General features: G+C 36.6%; 1 protein-coding gene across 8 annotated transcripts in view; it reads right to left on the reverse strand.

Moving 5' to 3' along the window:
* Positions 1 to 24,069, reverse strand: part of LOC101893166 (protein son of sevenless) — a 292,107-nt gene that overhangs the window by 182,833 nt on the left and 85,205 nt on the right. For all 8 annotated transcript variants that reach the window (XM_059128325.1, XM_059128326.1, XM_059128319.1 and 5 more), the window contains exons 5-10: positions 20,534 to 20,698; positions 20,031 to 20,471; positions 19,563 to 19,789; positions 19,356 to 19,483; positions 18,822 to 19,294; positions 18,336 to 18,764 (exon numbers count right to left, since the gene is read on the reverse strand). In XM_059128325.1, the coding sequence (XP_058984308.1) occupies positions 18,336 to 18,764; positions 18,822 to 19,294; positions 19,356 to 19,483; positions 19,563 to 19,789; positions 20,031 to 20,471; positions 20,534 to 20,698 (1,863 nt within the window). The remainder of the gene's footprint in view (positions 1 to 18,335; positions 18,765 to 18,821; positions 19,295 to 19,355; positions 19,484 to 19,562; positions 19,790 to 20,030; positions 20,472 to 20,533; positions 20,699 to 24,069) is intronic.

Here is a 24,069-nt window from a genome sequence, read left to right on the forward strand (position 1 = left end):
GCTGCCGAACTTCTCCTATCCCTCACGAAAACTGAAGTAGACATAGCTCTGGTTCACGAACCCTATATATACAATAATAAGGTAACTGGGATAGGGAGTGAGCAGTACGTCTCTTATGCGGTCTCCAATGGTGATAAGGTAAGGACATGTATTGTAGCCAAAAAGAGTATAAATCTTATCTTCCTTAGCAACTACAGTGGTGGAGACGTTACGGCAGCGAGATTGGAGTCTAAATCCGGGAGGTTTCACATTTTCATCTCTCTCTACCTACCGTACGAGCGACCTGACCCACCTGGCCACGAAGTAGAGGCCAATGGAGCAGCAACGATACCAATGTCAGAGGTGAGTCCATTTTTGATTTTATCCTAAAATATAATCTCAAAATATCTAATAGGGGCAACGATGCAACATTTCAAATCAAAGATAGGGCAGAGGTCATTGACTAACTAACGAGGATGAATCTCTTATACAAGACAGGAAAGTTTCTCCCGAGTGCTCGTTTTCAGACCACCGGAAGATATTTTTCAAAATCTTCGTAGAGGGTATTCATCCAAAACCACATAGAAATCCAAGAAAGGCACATTGGGACAAATTTACGGAACTGGCTATACCCAGGCTTCATTGTTTCGACAACATGGTCTTAACCTCAACCCTCGATATAGACAACTCCGTAGATGCAAAAACGAGTGCTTTGATTGATTGCTATGAAAAAGTCTATCCGCTAGCCTACCCAGGGAAAAATGTCAACCAGTTTGGTGGGCAAAACATTTAGCCAATTTAAGGAGGGATAGTAGGCGACTGTATAATAGGGCCAACAAGACCAAACTACTTACGGACTGGGATGCCTATAAGGCATCCTTTAACAAGTACAACAGTGAGATCAAGAAGGCCAAGCTCACCTCTTGGGTATGCTTCACGGAGTCGATATAAAGTGTCAACGATGCCTCCAGATTTCGTAAAGTCCTTTCGAAGGATCCTAAATCCATAGGAAGTATAAAACGGACTGACGGCACATGGACTGACTCTGGACTAGAAACTCTTAACCTGCTAGCCAACACACACTTCCCTGGCTGTATCGACAAAAATCAGCAAACCGATCAAGTTCATCGTGATCATACGGCTAGAGACCAAAACATGGGTGACAGAATAGTAAGCTTACCCAAAATTAACTGGGCTATAGACACATTCAAGCCTTTTAAATCTCCAGGACCAGACGGTATTATTCCTGCTATGATCCAGCGTGTCTCAGCATCAATATCCCCAATACTGGGGGAGATTTTCAAAGCTTGTCTGTGTCTATCCTACATTCCGGAATCATGGAGAGAAGTCACAGTCACTTATATCCCCAAAGCGGGGAAACCGAGTCACTCACTTTCTAAGGCTTATAGACCGATAAGTCTCTCATCCTTCTTATTGAAAACTTTGGAAAGGCTGATAGACATAGAGATCAGATCTCCTATCACCATTACTTTGGCTTTTGGTTATTAACAATATAATTATAGATCTAGAGGTAACAGGGACGAAAGTAGTCGCATACGCTGGTGACGTCGTCCTATTAATTGCCGGGAAATTCCTGCATATAATCTCGGACCTAATGCAAGGAGCTCTAGTCACCCTATCACGGTGGGCGCGTCGCAATGGACTAGGCGTGAACCCATCCAAGACAGAGCTCGTCCTTTTCACTAAAAGACGTAAATATCCTTCATTTACACCACCGAGACTAGATGGAGTCATTTTAAACCTCTCACCAGAAGCCAAATACCTTGGCACTATCCTTGACCGCCGATTAAGTTGTAAGAGGGACACCGAGGAACGAGCTAAGAGAGGCTTGATTGCACTCTATTCCTATTCCATAGGCAAAAGCTGGGGCCTCAAACCACACATCATTAAATGGATGTATGAGTCAATCTTTCGCCCCATTCTAACCTATGGATCTCTAGTATGGTGCCATTCTTTGAAGAAGTCAACTTATTTACGATACATTAACAAAGTTCAAAGGGTCGCATCCCTACTAATAACGGGTGCCTTCAGGAGCACGCCTCAAGCAGCACTGGATACTCTACTGGGCCTAAGCCCGCTGAATATATATGTGTAGGAACAGGCATTCAGGAGTGCTCTTCGACTCAGAGAACTAAGTGAATGTGGGAGAGATAGCCTATGCATGTGACTATATTTCACCACGATTAAGCTTCTACCCACCTGACATACACATACCTGATAGAGACGCCTGGGCCCATAACAACCCACCTTTCCGCAGCATAGCTGTTTATACCGACGGTTCAAAGATGGAGTGTGGTACGGGAGCTGGTGTCTTCTGTGATACCTTTAATATTCGTTAATCCTACAAGCTTGGAAACAACTGTAGCGTATTTCAGGCGGAAATCGTTGCGGTCAAAAAGGCCTTAGACCTGCTGGTCACGAGGAGCATTGAGGTCAGCGGTCCGGTGACTATATATGTCGACAGTCAAGCGGCACTGAAGGCCTTGACTTCCTTTACTATCAAGTCTAGGGCTGTTTTGAACTGCAGCATCCCCAAAAGAATCTGGCCCATACTCTCAGAGAAGAGAACAATGTTGCTGATGTCATTGTCAAAACATGATTTAAAAATTGTGGTGGGTATCATCACAGGTCACTGTAAGGTGAGGGCTATGACCTCGAAATGGGACAGCGACGACACTGAATCCTGTAGGAGACAGTCGAACACTTGCTCGGCCACTGCCCAGCACTCATTAATGTGAGACACAGGCTAGTGGGAGAACTAGTGTCACATGACCTGTCTTCTTTTTCTAACACTGGCCCTATAGTAATCCTTCAATTAGCCAGAAGATTAAAGTGGCTAAAGACGACACGGCAAACTCCTCAGCCGTAGATCACATTCTAGAACTTTACCTTTTATCTTCACCTCTTCTACCAATCACTTTTCCTCTTTTCTTAACAGTCTTTTTAGGATGCACACAATGGACCTATAGGTCTCCGAGTGGAGCGGTTGCCATATGGTAACTGCGTGTCCTTTAACCTAACCTAACCTACTGTTGACCTTCCCTCGAATCCTAAGTATTTATTTGGGGACTGAGGAACATACCAAGCCTACTTTTTAATCTATTTATAAACCAATTTTTGTTCGTTGGTAATTGAATCAGTTGGGACCGACTGGAACTATTTGGATATTTTTTTAAATGTTCGTCCTACCCCGATTTAGGTTTTTTCGATTTATCTAAAATCCTAATATTTGCCAAAATCATGAAGATATCTGTTCCACAGATAGTATACGACGTAATCTTGACTCTCCCCCAACCCTAGCCATCTGTTTGGGGTCAGAGGAACTGGCCCACCTACTTCTTTAAATTTATATGTAAAAAAATTGAAAAGATATGGTAACACAACAGTTGAGAACGGCTGGGCCGATTTGACTCAAAGTTTGTTTTGGTTATTTGTAATTACAGTGGAAACGTTGTCAAGAAAGAAAATTTTGAGACAAATCGCGGAACTGAAAAAATTGACTGTTTTATTATGATATGGAATTTTGTGTAGAATTGTCTCAGAAAGTTTGCATATTTTCTATACATGCTGTTAAATGGTTGCCACACCCAAATTTTCAATTTTGATAAGATATGGAAATAATCCATCCAATGAGAACTCAAAATGCAAAATTCATTGGGATTTCAATCAGTGAAATACCGAATATAAAGAGGCACTATAATATGCGGACTATATAAAATAGTGGAGTGAATTGAAAATATAGTAAGAAAAGGGTTCATATACTCGGAAAATTCTTCCGAACCCTTAAAAATAGTTAATGTATACTTTTTAATATATGTGATTTATTATTTAGGTCTTTAACTCTCAAAGTAAAACCTCCGGCTGAAACATAGAATAAGGTTTTTTGAAACACTATAAATCGCCCGTTACGTGAACCTGTAATGACATTTTTGCGATGCGTATTAATTCTATTTAGTCGAGTCATCATTTATATTAAAAATTGTGTCAATTATGAGAGCCAGATCTGTGAATTATTATGCTTTAAAAACTATGCATTAAAGACTAATACTACGGGCCGGCAACGCGGACCGGGCCAGCTAGTCGATTTATAAAAGTTGGGGACCCCATAAAGTATATTAAAGAGTAGAAATCTTTATTGATTAAATTATGTCCGTGAGCCTCTTCGTACACCATCTGCAATTACGATAGAGGTCAACAAATGTAATATGCGTCTTTCAAACTTTGCACAAGTTTTTATATTATTGTTAGGATCATTGATGTTACAAAAGGTATATATTTATTCTCATTTAGATATAGCCTTCATACAATATTATCTTCTAATATTCGTCCACCAAATGTGCCTTTTTATACTCATTATTCCGTCGTATTTAATAAAATTTTCAAATATCAGTTATCAGTACTATAAAGGTCTTAGCAATATTTTCCAAATCAAAAATAATTTAAGAATTTGTAACTTTTAGAAGATCATGGTATTCAGTTTTTACCATGCAATTAAAAATCGTTCGCAATAAAGGCGAAATATTTAGGTTAATCTTTAAACTACAATATTCCTAGGAAGTTAAAATATATCCGTTCCGTTTAGGTATAATAATACCACTAACAATTCGTCCTTTTGCATGTTTTTGTTACAATTTCTACCGAATTATCTGTAAATTTACATTTAAAGTTTTCGTTATTGAGAAATCAATACCGACAACAACTGGCTACTATTGGTCCCCATTAGACATAGCCTCAATTTAAAATTTTAATGTTTTGATGATTTGAAAAGTACTTTTCAATCAAAATTGAAAATAGCAGCATTGGTATTGCAACCATATAACGGCATATATAGAAAATATGCAAAATTTCTCGATATTTTCGGTATTTTTTTCAATAAGAATTTTCAAAAAATCAATGTTTTCATTTCCGCTCTTTTTATAGAGTCTTTTCTCAACATTTTCTCTCAGGAAAACGTTTTCACCGTAATTACATATAACCAAAACAAAATTTGAGTCAAATCGGCTTAGCCGTTCTCTACTGATCTGTTACTATACTTTTTCAATTTTTTTACATATAAATGTGGCCAGTTCCTCTGACCCCAAACAGATACCTAGGGTTGGAGGGAGAATCAAGATTACGTCGTATACTAACTGTGGAAAAGATATCTTCATGATTTTGAAAAATATAAGGAGTTTAAATAAATCGAAAAATGGGCGCAAAATTGGGCGTGGTCACTTTTCCTTTGCATAAAAACCTAAATCGGGGTAGGACGAACATTTAAAAAAAAAATATTCAAATACTTTCAGCTGGTCTCAACTGATTCAAATACCAACGAACAACAATTAGTTTATATATAGATTAAAAATTAGGCGTGGTCAGTTCTTCAGCCCCCATATAAATACTTAGGATTGGAGGCAAAGTCAACAGTATGTCGCGTAATAATTTTAAACCCGATATCAACATTATTTGGCAAATATAAGGATTTTAGATAAATCGAAATAATGGGCGTAAAAGTAGGCGTGTTCAATATTTTTTTCTTTAAAAATCAAACACGGGGTATGACGAACGTTTATACAAAAAAATAATGCAAATCGGTCCAGTCGTTCTCAAATAATTCCATTACCAACGAACAACAATTGATTTTTATATATATAGATGTAAAATATGTGCTTTTACAGATCTTTGATTTTGCAATATTATATTGACAGCAACGTTCAAAAATAAACAGTACACAAACATAGTGTACTGTACAGTATCATTAAAAAATTTTAGCGGTAGTGTACCGGTACATTACCACTAAAAAATATTTCACTGATACTGTACCGGAACACAACGATGAACGTAGTGTACCACAGTCGGAACACTAAAAAACGTAGTGTATCGGAGTCGGAGCATTAAAAAATCGTAGTGTACCACATTAAAAAAATCGAAATCATAAGCCTGATTTTAAACAATTAGCCATACTTTGTAAAATATTTAGTTTTTTTACACCTACATTCATTGATTTTTCGGTACCACAAAATAGCAGGTAAATTATTTGCATAATAACCCATTACAACGCAACCACTAAAATATAATTTTGCGCGGAAAATTAAAAATTTCAATTTTCAATGGTTAAATACAGATTATTTTTTTTTTTTCTTTCTACCTATTCTAATATTTTTCTACTGTCTTCAATTTCGCAACCAATCTAAATATACATGGCAAATGAAATAAATTCAGCTTTTATTTTCATAATATTGTATTAGTAATTTTTGCATTATCAAAAACATCAAAAATCTATTTTTTTCACAAATCGTATACAACACATATGTGGTACATTACCGGTACATTATTTTTTTAATGTTCTGCAATGTGGTACATTACGATTTTGTAGTGCTCCGGCAGCGGAACACTACGATTCTGTAGTGCACCGACTGCGGTACACTACGTTTTTTAGTGCTCCGACTGCGATGCAGTACGAGAGTTTGAATATTGTCAAGACCGAAGATCGAAATAGCTTAATTCATGGTCCTACACTGAAAGGTTAGTGGGCATTGAGGAAGAAATATACCAGTTTATCGATTCGAAAAATATCCAAAAAAATTCCTAACAAAAAAAAATGCCGAACAAAATTTTAAAATGTTAAACCATATTGAACATTTTTTGCAAGTATATTTTTCATAATACCGAAAATTGGCGAAAAAATCAAAACACAAATGTAAAAATCCTTTAAATTGGGGGACCGACATGGCCCATTATTCAAACCGAGTAATAGGTGTAGCATACAACCAATGGCTTTTTATGTAGGGTTTACAGCGAAACCTTCAACTCACTTCTGGCATAGACAAATGGCGTTGACATGCTTATTCCCGAAGCCTTATTGCTCGTCGGTGGGGTGGGATCTTGCCATCGTCTATCGAAGATTATCTACATTAAATCAATTTAATAAGTTTTGTTCAAAGCATGCATAGTAAAGAGGATTGAATAGACATAGGTTAGAATGATGCAGGGACTCTTTTTAATATTATCTAAGCCGAAGGGATATGCTGGTGTTATTGCATGGCCCTTTTTCGCCCTCCCAACCATGTTACCCGGTATCCACCGATAAATCACTGGTAACCCATACGATCACCCCCTTGACCTTTACTTCAGATGCCGTTTAAGTCAAACAATCGGTTTTAATTCAAAGCATGGTAAATTTTACCAACATTTCAATAAAGAAATTATTCAAAATTTTATATCAGAAAAACCTTAAATAAAGATATTTACATTCTAAGACAATTCTGTGAAGGTTATCTTAATTATTATTAAATTTGTTTTAATTGAATTAAATTTAATACAAAATGATGAGTTTTTTTATGTTTAGTACTATGATTTAAATGTATAATCAGAAGGAAAGCATATGTGTGTATAAATGTAACAAACAATTCAAAGGTGATTTTCAAACTTTAACAGCTGGTCATGCATTTGAGGTCGTCGACCGCTTCAATATTAATTATTGAATTTTGTTAGAATATATGAAAACGGACAGAGGAAAAAAAAAACCAATGAGAAAGAAACAGATTAAAATAATAGAGATCCGTTATATTGAGAGAACTCTGTAGTTACACTCTCAGTTACAAAACATAAATGTAGAAATCAGTATAACAGTTTTGGGTTGAATGTGGGCAGGCTTTACTATGTCTTTAAAACTGTAACAAAGAAACATTACCAGAATGGTAATGCCACAAAGTACGTACTGCCAACATTCAACCTTTTAATTGTGGCAATATCCAGGAAATGAAAATTTTAAAATGGTTTCCGCAGCAGATAATATATTATAAAAACCCAAAATAATTTAAAAATACTTGGAATTTTGGACAGACTAATCTCACCCTGAGAGTAACGGTACTGGTAAAAGAGAAATGAGAGCAGCTGCAGTACCGATCCACAAATAAGAGCGAGGGGTGACTTTAGTTTCTCCAAAGTTCCAAGAAATAATATGAGGCATATAATAACAAAGATTGAGTAAAGACAAAAAAACACTTACATTACAGAGTATCCAGCGACGAAAGGCCTTTCGATTCTAGACGCCTGTATATGATGATTTGTTGATGATGCTATGAGGTTATGTTGAATTAGGATGTAATGCAGGCTTTTAAATATTTCACTTACAACATCGAATAATATGGGGTTTGCACATATATTAACTTTGCTGGCGGGTTTTTTTGTTATGGCTGATGTAGGTGCAACAAAAGTAGGTTTTTACTATTTAGCGTAATATTGAAATCGTTGTTTACTTATACACACACTTGCCCATATCAAATATAAAAATGTGTAGTAAAGCCGAGTATGGTATCAAATGAAAAGTTTTAACTTTCTTTAAATCAAGTTCATTATAATAAATTCTGGAGAATGATTTTTCCTTCAAAATGGCTGGCATTCACTTTTGAATATTCTTCTTTTCCGAAACTTCAATTGGGTTTCTATAAACTATTTACACGAGGGAGAAACTTCCAGCTACCGCTCACTAGACACCGAACAACAAAACTAATTACTGCTTGATTCTCTCTGCCAATTGATAGGTGGTTAAAATGTAACACAATTTGTGGAGTGTTTTTATGGAGTCTCTGGAAGAAGAAGAAGACCACCCTAATAAGAGTTTGCTTCTTTAAGAGAACAAGAGGAACACCAAAAAATGTCTTACCCAATGACTTGAATTCCAAGATTTAGGAAATTTGTGAGGAAATTGTTTCAAACAAAGATGACATATGTACATACATATGTGTGATGCACATTTTGTTAAACGATCAGCATTTTGCAAACGAGTTACTTAAGGCAACAAATGAGAGGTGAAAGCTTCTGGCACTGATGAAGTTTTCCCAAGGGGACCCGGCTATTAGATCCGAAAGAAATGGTTTTATTAACTTATTTGACCATTACAGTTTTTTTTTTTTACTTTTGACTTATTTACTTACACACGGCTTTGTAAAGATAAAATATTTAACAACAAAAAATTTGGTAAATTTTTACTCGGACTAACCAAAGTATTAACTTTAAAGGAAACTTTATAAACTTTAATATGTTCCTTCAACCGAATAAAGCCAATGTGCGCCAGTCTAATGTCGGGAAAAAATGACGATGCCGCTAGTTCAACTACTCCCTTTTCTAACTTCGGCCTGATGCAAAAATAAATAAGTCTGCCACAAATACATATTCAACATATTTCAAAATGTCTGTCGCAGAAAAGAACAGATCTATGTTCATGCTAATTTAGACTCAATTATCTAGAGTTAAGGCGTCATTTAAGTGAGCATACTTCAAGGATGAATTTGGCATGCAACACTGCATTATCCGCATACTTGTAAATGTCTCGGCAATAGTTGAATACGATAAAATGGGAAACGGAAATGACGTCACAAGCGCCACTACATTTACCCCCCAACCAGAATCAGATTTCGGGGTTTCAAGAGCTCGAAAACTGATACCGCTTGTGATGGACTATTGGCGTATATCCTTTGCGTGATAATTACCTAAGGATCTACCTTGTAAATCCTCTAATTCATAATAAGAATTGCCAAGTTTTCTCCTTATACGGGCCTTCACAAACGTTGGTGCTAATTTCGCATTGAATCCCTGCTCGAAATTGCTTTGGCGAAAATTCCTTCGAAACACCTCCTGCCCAACGTTGTAAGAAACCACACGGGATCGGAGATTGTATGCCCTTTCATTGCGATCGAATTGCTTTTTCATTATTTCGCCAGCTCTACGACGTATAATTTCAAAGGAGTCAGTTCTATTAAATTGTACCGATCTGTCCTCTAACATGCCCAAATTTTTGAGTAGCCTGTACGTCGAGCCATGGGTCACCATATGCTGTCCGAAAGCCATGAAATATGGTGATGTACCAATTGACGAATGGACTGTCGACCTCAGTGCACAAGAAATTCTACTAAGATTCTCATCCCAGTCTTTCTGGTCTTCCTTAACGTAGGATTTTATCGCAGAAATGACGGATCTGTTCACTCTCTCAGACGCGTTGGCCTGAGGGGAGTGGACAGCCGTGTATACATGAGCAACACCATAACTTTTTAATAAATCATTAAATTTGTTGGCTTTGAACTGGGTCCCATTGTCCGAAACTATAATCTCTGGGATCCCAAAAGTGTGATATATTGTTTCCTCAAGATATTTAGTAACTATGTCTGCTGTGAATTTCTTCACAGGGTGTAAGAAACAAAACTTTGAAAAATGGTCTAATACTACAAAAATTCCTATGGACCCCGATCTCGACCTTGGATACGGGCCCAAGAAGTCGACATAGAGCTTCTGGAAAAATCTGTGGGTTTCACCAGTTTTACCCATGGGTGGTCGCATTATGTAGTTAGGATGCTTGGTAGCTTTACAAGTGTCACACGAATTTATATAATCCTTGACATCAGTTACCATGTTGGGCCAAAAATAATATCTCCGTAAACGCTCTAATGTTTTGTTGATGCCGGAATGCGAAGAGAGAGGGTCATCGTGATGCTTTCGTAACAAATCTGAAACTAATTCGGATGGAACCCAAAGTTTCCACGCCATATCATCGGTGGTCTGGTCACCCGTGGCGTGTTCCATTCTCCGATATATAAAACCATCCACCACCTTCAGATCGGGGGTATTGACCATATTATCCCGTACTTTTGATACTAATGACTTATAACCGTCAGACTGGAAATGAGGCGAATTAAGGTCTAGAAATACTCCCTGATCTTTCTCTACTTCACAAAGACATTCCAAATCCGGTAGGTTATCAGCACGAGAGAGCGTATCAGGAACCACGTTCTGCGTACCCTTGCGATGTTCAATCTTAAAACGAAAACCCTGAAGTTTTAAAGCCCATCTGGCCAACCTTGTGCTTAAATCGCTTTGGGACATGAGCCACTTTAACGAAGCGTAATCCGTTATCACCGTGAACTCGTGTCCCTCGACATAAGCTCGAAACTTTTTAATGCTTAGCATTGCTGCCAAACATTCTTGTTCGGTGACACTGTAATTGCGTTGGGCTTGGTTGAGCTTCCTAGACATAAATGCTATAGGATACTCATCGCCCTCCGCATTTTTTTGCACCAATACGGCTCCTATCCCTGTTTTGCTAGCATCACAGTGAATGTAGAATGGCTGTGAAAAATCCGGACTATGCAAAACAGGAGCTGAGCACAAGATGGACTTCAAATCTTCGAAGGCTTTTTGGGCCTCTTCATTCCAAGAGAACCTACGATTAGCTTTGACTAAGTCAGATAAAGGGGCGGAATGTGCAGCGTAGTTCCTGATAAACTTTCTGTACCAACCAGACATTCCTAGAAAACGGCGAATTTGTTTGACAGATCTAGGGGTTGGGCACCATTGCCCACAACATGGCCGAGATAACGTACTTCCTGTACACAAAACCTACTCTTTTCGACGTTGATTGTTAGTCCCGCCTGCCTCAAACATAGGGCAATCTCCGCTAGGACCTCGGTATGTCGCTCAAAGGTCGCGGATACCACCAGAAGGTCGTCCAGGTAAACAAACACTTCGGTCCTAAGAGCCGCTGGTATCACTCGGTCCATGAGCCTGCACATGGTCTGCGGGGCATTGCAGAGCCCAAATGGCATGACCTTAAAGTGATACAGTGGTCTCCCAGGTACCGTAAATGCTGTTTTACCCTTCGATGACTCTTCAAGTGGTATTTGCCAGAAGGCATCCTTGAGGTCTAAACTGCTTATGTACTCGGCTTTAGGAAGACGACTCAATATCCCATCGATGTGAGGGAGCGGGTAGGCATCCCTCACAGTCAAAAAATTGAGCTTCCTACTGTCGAGACACAACCTATTCTTACCAGGCTTTCGGTGTAAAACCACAGGAGAGGACCACGCACTGGTAGACTCTTCGATCACCCCCATGGCGAGCATCCTATCTAATTCCTCATAGATTAATTTTTCAATAGCCGGCGAAACAGGGAAGTGCCTCTGTTTCACGGGCCTAGCATCCCCCGTATCGATACTATGACATAAAACATTGGTCCGCCCTAAGCCTTCCTTCGCAAATGAGGGGAACAATCCAATAACACGTTGTATCTCACATTGTTGTTGGGGAGTAAGAAGCTTATCTCCTAGAATCTCATTGACTGTGTTAAAAGAGCAAATGCTGTCTAACCCAGATGTAAAAACATCAGGGAGCAAATTAAAAAGTCTCCAAAAATCCACACCCAATATTAAATTCTGCGAGAGACTTGGGACTATGAAGATTTTTAGGTTTTGATTTTCTCCACGAAAGACAACATCTGTCTGCAAAACACCTACAACTTTTTGGGCTTTTCCATCGGCAGTTTTGACTGAGGTGTTAATGGACTTATATGGCTCATTGGAAGATAAAAAATCCAAAGCGGATTGAGATCCCAAGCAGGTAACTGATGCTCCAGTATCAAGCAATCCGGTCATACATTTGCCTAACAGCTCAACCTCCGCATATGGTCGTATGTCACCTTTCCGTTCAAGGACTGACACTGAAAAATCCTTTTTCATCAGTTTGACATTTCGCCAAAAATCTTTAATTCTTCGACTAGATCTTGTTGGTTTGAAATCTTCGCTAAAAATCCTATTTCGAACTTCATAATAGTTTCGTAAGCGTTCGTGAAAAGGTACGAGGGGAAAAGGACCATTTTGAACAACGACTTCAGAATGAGCTAATTCAATTTTCTTATCCTTATTTCCAATTACAACTTTGGAATCTACATAAGAAGTTTTATTTCCGGATTGGTTAGTTGCGTATCCTGGGGCATTCTTGTTGTCGTCGTCATAGGGTAGAGAATTGGTTGCGATTTTTATTTCATTTCCGATTAAGTTAAAGTCATATCCAGGTTCATTATGGTTGTCAACATCATGGGGAATAGAACTAATTGGGTTATCTACTTCATTTCCGGTTTCTGGTGACCGGTACTGGGGTTTATTGCACCCTTTGGTGCTGTCGCCGGGAAGTTTTTTGGAACCCGATTACATTTTCGACAGTTGGGTTTGTACGTCTGGGGTTCCCCACAACCATAGCAAAATACTGAACGTTCAGCAATGCAGTTCCAACAAGTTAAAGTGATTTCTTCTACCACATCACCAGGTGTTAACAATTCAGGAGCTTCTTCAGATTCCATTCCTAACTCTGACAGACGTTTCTGCAAATGACCAAATTTATTGTTGGATAAACCATGCTTTCTATGAACGTCTTGCATAAAAAATTCCCTACGGCGACATATCTCTCGAAGCTGACCAATAGAGCTAATCGTCATATTTAAGATTTCATGTTGTATTTCGGGCAACAGGTTTCTCCTCAAAATTTCAACTAGAGTCTTTTCATTTAACGGCTGCTCCAATCTATCGACGAGATCTATCACAGATTCATAGAATGAATCAAATGATTCGTGAGGTTTCTGACGCCGATCTCTTATCATTTCTCTATAGTCCACATCTGTCCTAGAATCCTTGTATTGGCGTCTCAAAGCATCGCATAACTGTGGCCAAGTAACCTTGCTGACCGTTTTGTGAAAACGCCAAAACCAATCATTCGCCTTCCCTTCGAACAGTGCTGAGGCATTACCGCACAAAATTTCGAAGTTTCCGCCTAATGTTTGATTTGTTAAGGCTTCCACTCTATATATAAACCCGTCAATTGGAAGACAATTCGGACCACCACTAAATTTCAACTTCCAGTTGAACATAATTTGACTCACCTTGTCAGGCCTAAAGAGAAGGTCGCTGATAGTGGAAGGAGTATTAATGTTCGAGCGATTTGCAGAAAAAGAGTTATTGTGACTAGTATTAGCATTCCTATTAGTTGGAGGTAAACCCAATAGCTGCTCCAGAGTCCTTTGCTCAACGTCTGGAAGTGTCTGCATCCCCGGAGGTCTGTTGGAATTTGGTGACGAAGTATTAAGATTCTGGGCAGAATTTAAATTCAACCTAGCAAAACTAGCCTCAACGCTTCTTTCTACCTGTTGTGAAATCTGGCTGCTTAAATTTGAAAGAAGCTGCGACTGCTGACCTGCAAGAATCCTTGAAACTATATCCTCAATATTATTTAAAGTGATGTTCGATGCCGCTGTCGTCAAATTTGAGGTAGCTGGAATCGTTGATTGCTGACTTAAATTGACAGAAACAGAATCTGTAGTTCTATTAGAATCAAAGGCCTTTGCTTTTGATCCCGACCTCGTCATCATAGGGGATGTAGGTTTGTTTTTAGCAGGTTGTGTAGTTGACGCCGAAGGATCCTTGGTAATTCTGGTATTGCAAACAGGACAATTTGCATTATTTCGCAAATGATTTGAAATACATATCCTATGAAACAAATGCCTGCATATAGACTCCGCCATCAAAGACTTGCTGGTGATACCCAAATTGCAAACTCCACAAATTGGACCATGTTCTTCCGCCGCTACCGAGGCAGGAATATCTTCATCACTCCTAACAACTGCCATTTTAAAAAAATATCGACACTCCCTATATAAAGATGTTATAAAAGCCAACTATTTCAAAATAAATTATGAAGTACGACTCTTAAGAAATTTCCTACCGGAAACAACAATATAGTTCCTAAAAAAATAAATATGTTTGTGTTTGACTTTTTTCAGCATCCAAAGAAAAAAAGGGGCTCAATTGGCTTATTAAAAGAGTAAAATAAATGTCCTTAGAAAAGAGAAAGAGGAGAATATATAGAGAGTACAATTACAATGGATGTAAAAATCGTCAATAATCTTTACATATTCCGAATTGTAAACAAAAAAGAATGATGTTAACTGAATTCATCAGAAGGTCAGCTCCAGACCATAGGTCCTACAAAAGCTGATTTCCTGTCATCAAAAATTCTGAAAACAAAATTTAAAGGTAGAGACAACAGGATAACAACACCAGGTTACATTCAATAGCCATAATGCATTTAATGAATAGTAAATTCCACAGCATTGTTTTAGCCCATCAGAAAAGAAAAAGAAATAGAAAGAATAAAGAACTTGAAAAAAAAGGAAATAGAGGCTGAGTGATATAACAAAATATATGAAATATTAGAGTGTTTTGCTCTATCAAGTAGAACCTAATTTAATCAAAAATCACTCGGGCCCCACGTTGGGCGCCAAAATTTTATTTATGTAGCATACAACCAATGGCTTTTTATGTAGGGTTTACAGCGAAACCTTCAACTCACTTCTGGCATAGACAAATGGCGTTGACATGCTTATTCCCGAAGCCTTATTGCTCGTCGGTGGGGTGGGATCTTGCCATCGTCTATCGAAGATTATCTACATTAAATCAATTTAATAAGTTTTGTTCAAAGCATGCATAGTAAAGAGGATTGAATAGACATAGGTTAGAATGATGCAGGGACTCTTTTTAATCTTATCTAAGCCGAAGGGTTATGCTGGTGTTATTGCATGGCCCTTTTTCGCCCTCCCAACCATGTTACCCGGTATCCACCGATAAATCACTGGTAGCCCATACGATCACCCCCTTGACCTTTACTTCAGATGCCGTTTAAGTCAAACAATCGGTTTTAATTCAAAGCATGGTAAATTTTACCAACATTTCAATAAAGAAATTATTCAAAATTTTATATCAGAAAAACCTTAAATAAAGATATTTACATTCTAAGACAATTCTGTGAAGGTTCTCTTAATTATTATTAAATTTGTTTTAATTGAATTAAATTTAATACAAAATGATGAGTTTTTTTATGTTTAGTACTATGATTTAAATGTATAATCAGAAGGAAAGCATATGTGTGTATAAATGTAACAAACAATTCAAAGGTGATTTTCAAACTTTAACAGCTGGTCATGCATTTGAGGTCGTCGACCGCTTCAATATTAATTATTGAATTTTGTTAGAATATATGAAAACGGACAGAGGAAAAAAAAAACCAATGAGAAAGAAACAGATTAAAATAATAGAGATCCGTTATATTGAGAGAACTCTGTAGTTACACTCTCAGTTACAAAACATAAATGTAGAAATCAGTATAACAGTTTTGGGTTGAATGTGGGCAGGCTTTACTATGTCTTTAAAACTGTAACAAAGAAACATTACCAGAATGGTAATGCCACAAAGTACGTACTGCCAACATTCAACCTTTTAATTGTGGCAATATCCAGGAAATGAAAATTTTAAAATGGTTTCCGCAGCAGATAATATATTATAAAAACCCAAAATAATTTAAAAATACTTGGAATTTTGGACAGACTAATCTCACCCTGAGAGTAACGGTACTGGTAAAAGAGAAATGAGAGCAGCTGCAGTACCGATCCACAAATAAGAGCGAGGGGTGACTTTAGTTTCTCCAAAGTTCCAAGAAATAATATGAGGCATATAATAACAAAGATTGAGTAAAGACAAAAAAACACTTACATTACAGAGTATCCAGCGACGAAAGGCCTTTCGATTCTAGACGCCTGTATATGATGATTTGTTGATGATGCTATGAGGTTATGTTGAATTAGGATGTAATGCAGGCTTTTAAATATTTCACTTACAACATCGAATAATATGGGGTTTGCACATATATTAACTTTGCTGGCGGGTTTTTTTGTTATGGCTGATGTAGGTGCAACAAAATTAGGTTTTTACTATTTAGCGTAATATTGAAATCGTTGTTTACTTATACACACACTTGCCCATATCAAATATAAAAATGTGTAGTAAAGCCGAGTATGGTATCAAATGAAAAGTTTTAACTTTCTTTAAATCAAGTTCATTATAATAAATTCTGGAGAATGATTTTTCCTTCAAAATGGCTGGCATTCACTTTTGAATATTCTTCTTTTCCGAAACTTCAATTGGGTTTCTATAAACTATTTACACGAGGGAGAAACTTCCAGCAACCGCTCACAAAACTAATTACTGCTTGATTCTCTCTGCCAATTGATAGGTGGTTAAAATGTAACACTATTTGTGGAGTGTTTTTATGGAGTCTCTGGAAGAAGAAGAAGACCACCCTAATAAGAGTTTGCTTCTTTAAGAGAACAAGAGGAACACCAAAAAATGTCTTACCCAATGACTTGAATTTCAAGATTTAGGAAATTTGTGAGGAAATTGTTTCAAACAAAGATGACATATGTACATACATATGTGTGATGCACATAAAATTCCTTATGTTTTGTTAAACGATCAGCATTTTGCAAACGAGTTACTTAAGGCAACAAATGAGAGGTGAAAGCTTCTGGCACTGATGAAGTTTTCCCAAGGGGACCCGGCTATTAGATCCGAAAGAAATGGTTTTATTAACTTATTTGACCATTACAGTTTTTTTTTTTACTTTTGACTTATTTACTTACACACGGCTTTGTAAAGATAAAATATTTAACAACAAAAAATTTGGTAAATTTTTACTCGGACTAACCAAAGTATTAACTTTAAAGGAAACTTTATAAACTTTAATATGTTCCTTCAACCGAATAAAGCCAATGTGCGCCAGTCTAATGTCGGAAAAAAATGACGATGCCGCTAGCTCAACTACTCCCTTTTCTAACTTCGGCCTGATGCAAAAATAAATAAGTCTGCCACAAATACATATTCAACATATTTCAAAATGTCTGTCGCAGAAAAGAACAGATCTATGTTCATGCTAATTTAGACTCAATTATCTAGAGTTAAGGCGTCATTTAAGTGAGCACACTTCAAGGATGAATTTGGCATGCAACACTGCATTATCTGCATACTTGTAAATGTCTCGGCAATAGTTGAATACGATAAAATGGGATAATTAAGGCTCTCTACAAAATGCCAAAGCTTCATATTAAATGGTGCGAAATGTAGCTTAAAATATTTGTGTACTTTATGTATGGTTAACGAAGTTTGGTCTGAGAAAGTGAAATTTGATGTCATCCTTCTAAAATGATATTTTAAACGAGAATTTTGAATAAACTTATATGAAGTACGGCATTAACCCAAAAATGTGTTTTAATATTTATAAATTCCTGGCGTTTAGGTAAGTTTTAGATCTTCGACAAGAGGACCACAAAATGCCTTTGGTATAATCCTCGTGTTATTATTAGTTATATTGCCAAAGACTTTAAATGTAATGACTTTTATAAAGTAACATCACATTTTATATGTATTAAAGTTTTTGGGGTAATTGTGGTTTAGCGATAGTCGTTGTTGTTGTAACAGCTATTACAACTAGTGCGGTTCTAGCTCCAGAATATATATATATATATATATATATATATATATATATATATATATATATATATATATATATATATATATATATTGTTCTTATATAAGGTAGTTTTTTTAATAAACAAATTATGTCGAATGTTCAAAATGAACATTTCAATAAATGTCTTTCATTAAATTTAAATTTTAAATGTGATTCCTTAAGATTTCTAAATTTACCTTTCTTTGAACTATTTTTAGAACAGAATCCACCCATTTTCGCATTGATTTGCCATTTACATTTTCTAGGAACTGCAATAGGTTTTCAAGTAACGATGGATCTTTCTCAAAATCGTAAAAGTGATGATCCACCCAGTGCCGTAGTACATTTAATACTCTAAATTGTACTGGCTGAACATATTCCTTTCGATAGCGTTTCCAATCCTCCCTTTGAGAATTTTTATGAAGTTTATCGGGTTCACAATCTTTATCATTATTGTCCGTATAAACCAAACTGGGGTCAGGTATATTAAAACGTTCGATTAACAGAGACAGCAAGTTCTGCGGGGTGCAGAAGTATCGGTATGTAGTAAGGAATGTGCGTACAAACATTGGATCTGCATAAATATGGTAAGTAAGACGTTCAACGAGCTTGCATAATGTTGCGCCCTGAAAATTTTTCGATTTATTTTTTATTAATTATAATTTTTTTTTTATTATTATTACCTTTATTAATGGCACACCTGCACTTTCTCTCTCTTCTAAAACAATATTATCTGGGCTATCAGGTTCGGCGAATCTATACATGTCACTGCTAGGCATACGTAATGGATGTTTCTTTTCTATATCCAATAAAATACTATCCAGAATCCTATCAAGCATTGACTTCGTATTTACCATTATTAGATCGGCCATCCAATCATTTTTATGCAATGAATTTTTAGCAGCTAGTGTTACTGGTGGTTGAACTCTCGGTGCAACATCAAATGCATATTTAAGGTCATCGCTGTCAGGACGGTCATTTATTTCGACTCGTCTCATATAAAACTTTTCTTTTAACCTATATTCGTAGACTTGAGAGCTCGCCGATGTAGTCTGCCGTTTCGTATTAGGCTTACAAAGTAGCATCAAGCCATCAAACAGATATGCTTTACGCTCCGCAATTTTTTTCCCAGAACCAAGTTTTCCTAGTACATCCTCTAAAAAATAAATGAAGTATAATGTTCATTAACAATTAGATTTAACATATTTGAAAAATACCTCGAATGAACTCATTGCAGTTTTGTCCTACATCTTTGTCAAAGTGTTCTACGGTGTTTTGAAGTTCTCTTGTGCGTTCAATTGCAAGTTGCCTTCGGGCTCTGCTGCTCATAGCAATGCACGATTCTCTATGTTTTAAACAAAAATAAACAATTTAGTTATTCCTAGATTTCCAAGAATAGCTATAATATGTACTTGAATACGTACTTTGGCAAAGTGGCAACAATGTTTTCAAGATCATTTCTTAGTGGGCGCAAAAGGCCCTGAACTTGTTCAAAGCTTTCGATATCATCTTGCGAGGGGCTATATTTCATTAAAATTTTTATATAATCAAAATACATAAACGCATGCCATATAGGTACCAATAGCAACTTTGGTAAGTAATATTTTACGGCGTCTCGAAATCCATGGCCCGCTGACATTAGGGACATTGCCTAAATAATTGCAAAGAGATACATTTTATGTCACAAGTGAAAAAAGCGATAAATACGGCTATGCCGATATACCTTCCACCACGAGACATACAGCTAATATAAAATAAAAATAGAGGATTCTACCCATGCCCGTGATTCGAATCCTGCATTTGTTTAAATGATATATTAAAAACAACTGAATGACAAACTTAACATGCCGACCATACTATGGTGAAAGATATAATAATATCAATTTTCTTACGTCAGGTCTTGCTAGTAATGTAGTAAGAGCGTCTCTCGACGATTGAGATGTAACTTCTTGTGCGTACTTAGTATACACATCAAACTCCTCAGCTTCCGCTAACTCCTCAAAACAACTACCAACACAGGGAGCACTTTGTTCCTGGGACATTTCAATAACATCCTCTAATGAACTTAACAATGTGACTGTAACTTCATATATATCCATAATGTTTGAAAATATTTGTTCAATCTCTTTGGGGCTCTTAACAATCTTAACAAGCTCCTCGCGGAAAACGCGTATGATCATATGTAGATCCCGCTGGTACTGTTTTTCATCGTTGATTAAATCTTTGACAACTTCCTCGTAGGTAGTACTCGTACGCTGGGCCGGCAGCGTTGGTAAAGGACTAGGTAATACATTACTTTTTATGTCTGGTTGATAAAACATATCCATCAGAACCTGAAACATGTTAAGTTCAATAATCAATAGCATATTGTTGTTTGCGACTTTAAAAGACATACCTTGTCGGCACACATTGCCACTTCAATATCTTCTTTGGATATTTCGCAATGCTTTATTTTTCTTACATAATTCCCAGCGAGTTTTAATATATCTGCTGAAATATATTCTAATACAGCGACCAGAAAAACTGAAACCGAATTATCGATTTTATACTGCAAAACGTCCTGTAAAAAATTGTTGCATTGACATTAGTTAGATATTTTAAGAATGTGAAGTAATTTTTAATAGATGGTTGAAACTGCGTTGGTGGTTGAAGTCATTTTTAACAATCACTCACCAATGACAACGAACGTTCGCGATTGATTGCGATCGCTCATTTTGCCGGTTATACGTAAGTACAGTAAAAAATAAAAACGTGCAGTGGGTATCTTTTATTTTTATGTTTGTTGCGCTGATTTAAAGGAACTTAAAGACCACATAATAGGAAACATTAAAGTACATAAAAGGCGAGGCCATTCATAGCCATAATTTTAATTTACAATGTTCTAACCAGTTTAGTAGAAAGAAATCAAATGTTCGTAGAAAGAGCATTTAGAGCACTTTCCCTAATTAATAATTTATTAATTGTTAAGTTGAATAAAATAAAATGGAAAAAAGTTAGTATCTCATAAGGAATTTAAAAAACCTTTAACGAATGTCTGATCTATATGTTTTTTTTTTTATTATTTAGTTTTTTTTTAACATAAAGTAAAAAATATATATTTTTAATACAATTTTCATAGACTTGTGATGTGTCTAAGTTAATAGGAAATACTTTATTAATAATAATACCATACTACAAATAAAGATTAATAGTTGCAATAAGGTGTTGACACTGATGTCAAAGCCATAATTGTAACAAGACTTAGATGTCAATACTCATATTTCAAAAATATGCTTAAGATACAATTGGTTATGGCTAGCTATAGTTCTAGTTTTAAGTTTAATTACATTTATACAGTTAAAGAGAGAACTTTGCTCGTGACAATAAATGAATTCAATTCTAAAAAGTAATACCGTGAAAGTTATTTACTCATTGAGGCAAAAGGCCAATGTAAAGGGAAAACTCGATAACTGACGATATAAAATAATTGGCGCCCAACACTAATAGGATCCACTGGACCTGCAAGCTACAAGGAGTGTATCACCAATCAATCAACCCAATCAACTTTTAAGTTAACATAGCATCCGGACAATTTTCTAAAAAATTAAGAATGCCATATAAGTGAATTTTTCAATAAAAAAGACTTCGTATGTGTATGTAAGTAGTTAAACATTTTAAAGTATATTATGACAATTAGCATTGAATTTATACGTGAAGCTTTATTAAGATAAAGGTAGCTCTGCCGTTTATATAAAATTAGATTAATTTAGAAATACGGTGTAGAAAACCATCAGTTAAAAGCTGATAAGTTGGAGCAGAGAATTCAGAGAAATAAAACAAGAGTTCCTCAAGAAATTAACCGAAATATACATGTCATGGACGCTACGCAATTACAAGCCTTGGTGCAAGGTGTTGTTAACTATGCCCTGCGTGAACAAGACGGCCGCCTGCAAGGAGAATTTCAAATCAAATTTGATTCGCTAAGTCAAGAACTTTCTAACATGAGGGTAGATGTTCCAAACGTCAAGACGTATCAAAACATTACAATCAATCCAGCCATAAAATGTGATGTAGGTTTAGACATCATAAAATCTGTTCCAGAGTTCGGAAATCACGAATATGTGTCGTGGTGGCAATCAGCTGTAGACGCATATGAAATGTTTAAGTCATATGACAGCAGCGAAGCTCACTATCAAGCGGTGACCAATATTAGGAACAAAAGTAGGGGAAAGGCTACAGCATTACTCGTATCACATAACACGGTGCTCAACTTTCAAGTTATAATAGCTAGGTTAGACTACACATATGACGATAGGACTTCCTTACGAACACTAAGACAGGGACTGGAAATGTTTAGACAAGGAAATTTAAACTTGATGGAGTACTATGACGAGGTCGAAAAAAAAAAACATGAAACAGAATTGGCCGTCTTACTCAACTCAGAAGTACGAAGTGACGCCTTACATGCATTTATTTCAGGTCTCAAAACCCACTGAGATCCGTTGTATTCCTTGCACAACCCAGGGATTTACCAACAACAATTACCCTAGCCCAAGAAGCCGAGGCAAGTATCGAAAGAAGCAAATTTGCTGCTTCATACGACAAGGCGCTTGAAGATAAAAATCAGCCCTCCAAAAGTAACCGATGGCATTCAAGAAAGGGAAAAGAAGAAGAAAGAAATCCTCACTTTGTTAGAAAAACTCAACAAAGTATGCCCCGACAAAGTTATCAGTTTGGAAAGGAATTTCAAAACCAAAACTTGGGCCCCATAGATGTCGATCCATCTTCATCTAAATTTATACAACCAACAAACTTCAGTAAACCTCAACTTCCTGGATTTTTTCCTTCCAAAAAAGACAGAATATCTCAGAACGAATGCCACGACAAAGTCGTCAACGGGTAAACAATATCAGTCAGGAAGTTAGTCAACAACAGGGAACAAAAGAAGATTTGGCCACATCAACGGTTGAAAATATTGATGATGTTAGGGAATGTTTCTAACTGCCGTTCGTCAAGCGACAGTTGGCTGATAGAACATAAAAAATAATAATTGATACTGGGACGGCAAAAAAATACGTGAGACCCATAAAAGGGCTCAAAATCGTTACACCTGCCAATACCCCTTTTACTGTGAACTCAATAATGGTTCAAGTAAAAATGTCTTATTTGGGAAAATTGCTCCATTTTTTTGTTGGATTCACTAAATACATTTGATCCTATCATAGGCTCTGATCTGCTAACGCAGGCGGGTGCAATATTAAATTTAAGTGATAACAACATCATATACTCTGGAGTGTCTGAACCATTGCAGTACCACCTCTGGAACAACGTAAATTTCACACATATAGACGATATACAAGTCCCCGAAATAATAAGGGATCAGTTTTAGAAGATGATACTGAAGAAACTTAAGGCGTTTTCTACCTCTAACGAGGCGCTACCCTTTAATATTTCAGTCACTGCTTTAATACGTACAACAAGCAATAACCCCATATATTCCAAATTATGCCCATATCCGATGGGGGTAGAATATTTTGCCAATAAAGAAATCCAACAAATGCTGAAAAATAAATAATAAGGCCTTCAAAATCCCCTTACAATAACTCGGCATGGTTCTTTGACAAAGCCATCGATAAAGATGGCAATAAAAAATAGCGCCTGGTCATTGATTTTAGAAAACTAAATAAACATACAATATCCGATCGCTATCCAATGCCAAGCATTCCAATGACCCTTGCTAATTTAGGGAAGGCAAAATATTTCACTACTCTGGACCAGATATCTTTAGCGGAATAAGATCGTGAAAAACATCATTCTCTGTAAAAAGGAAGTATATTCCAGAGAACAATCGATGATGTATTGCGCGAAGAAATTGGAAAAATATGTTATGACTACGCTGACGACGTAATAATATTCTCGGACAATGAAACAGACCATGTGCGACATATCGAC

Source organism: Musca domestica, unplaced genomic scaffold (assembly GCF_030504385.1).
Source record: "Musca domestica strain aabys unplaced genomic scaffold, Musca_domestica.polishedcontigs.V.1.1 5, whole genome shotgun sequence".
NCBI classification, from domain to species: Eukaryota; Metazoa; Arthropoda; class Insecta; order Diptera; family Muscidae; genus Musca; species Musca domestica.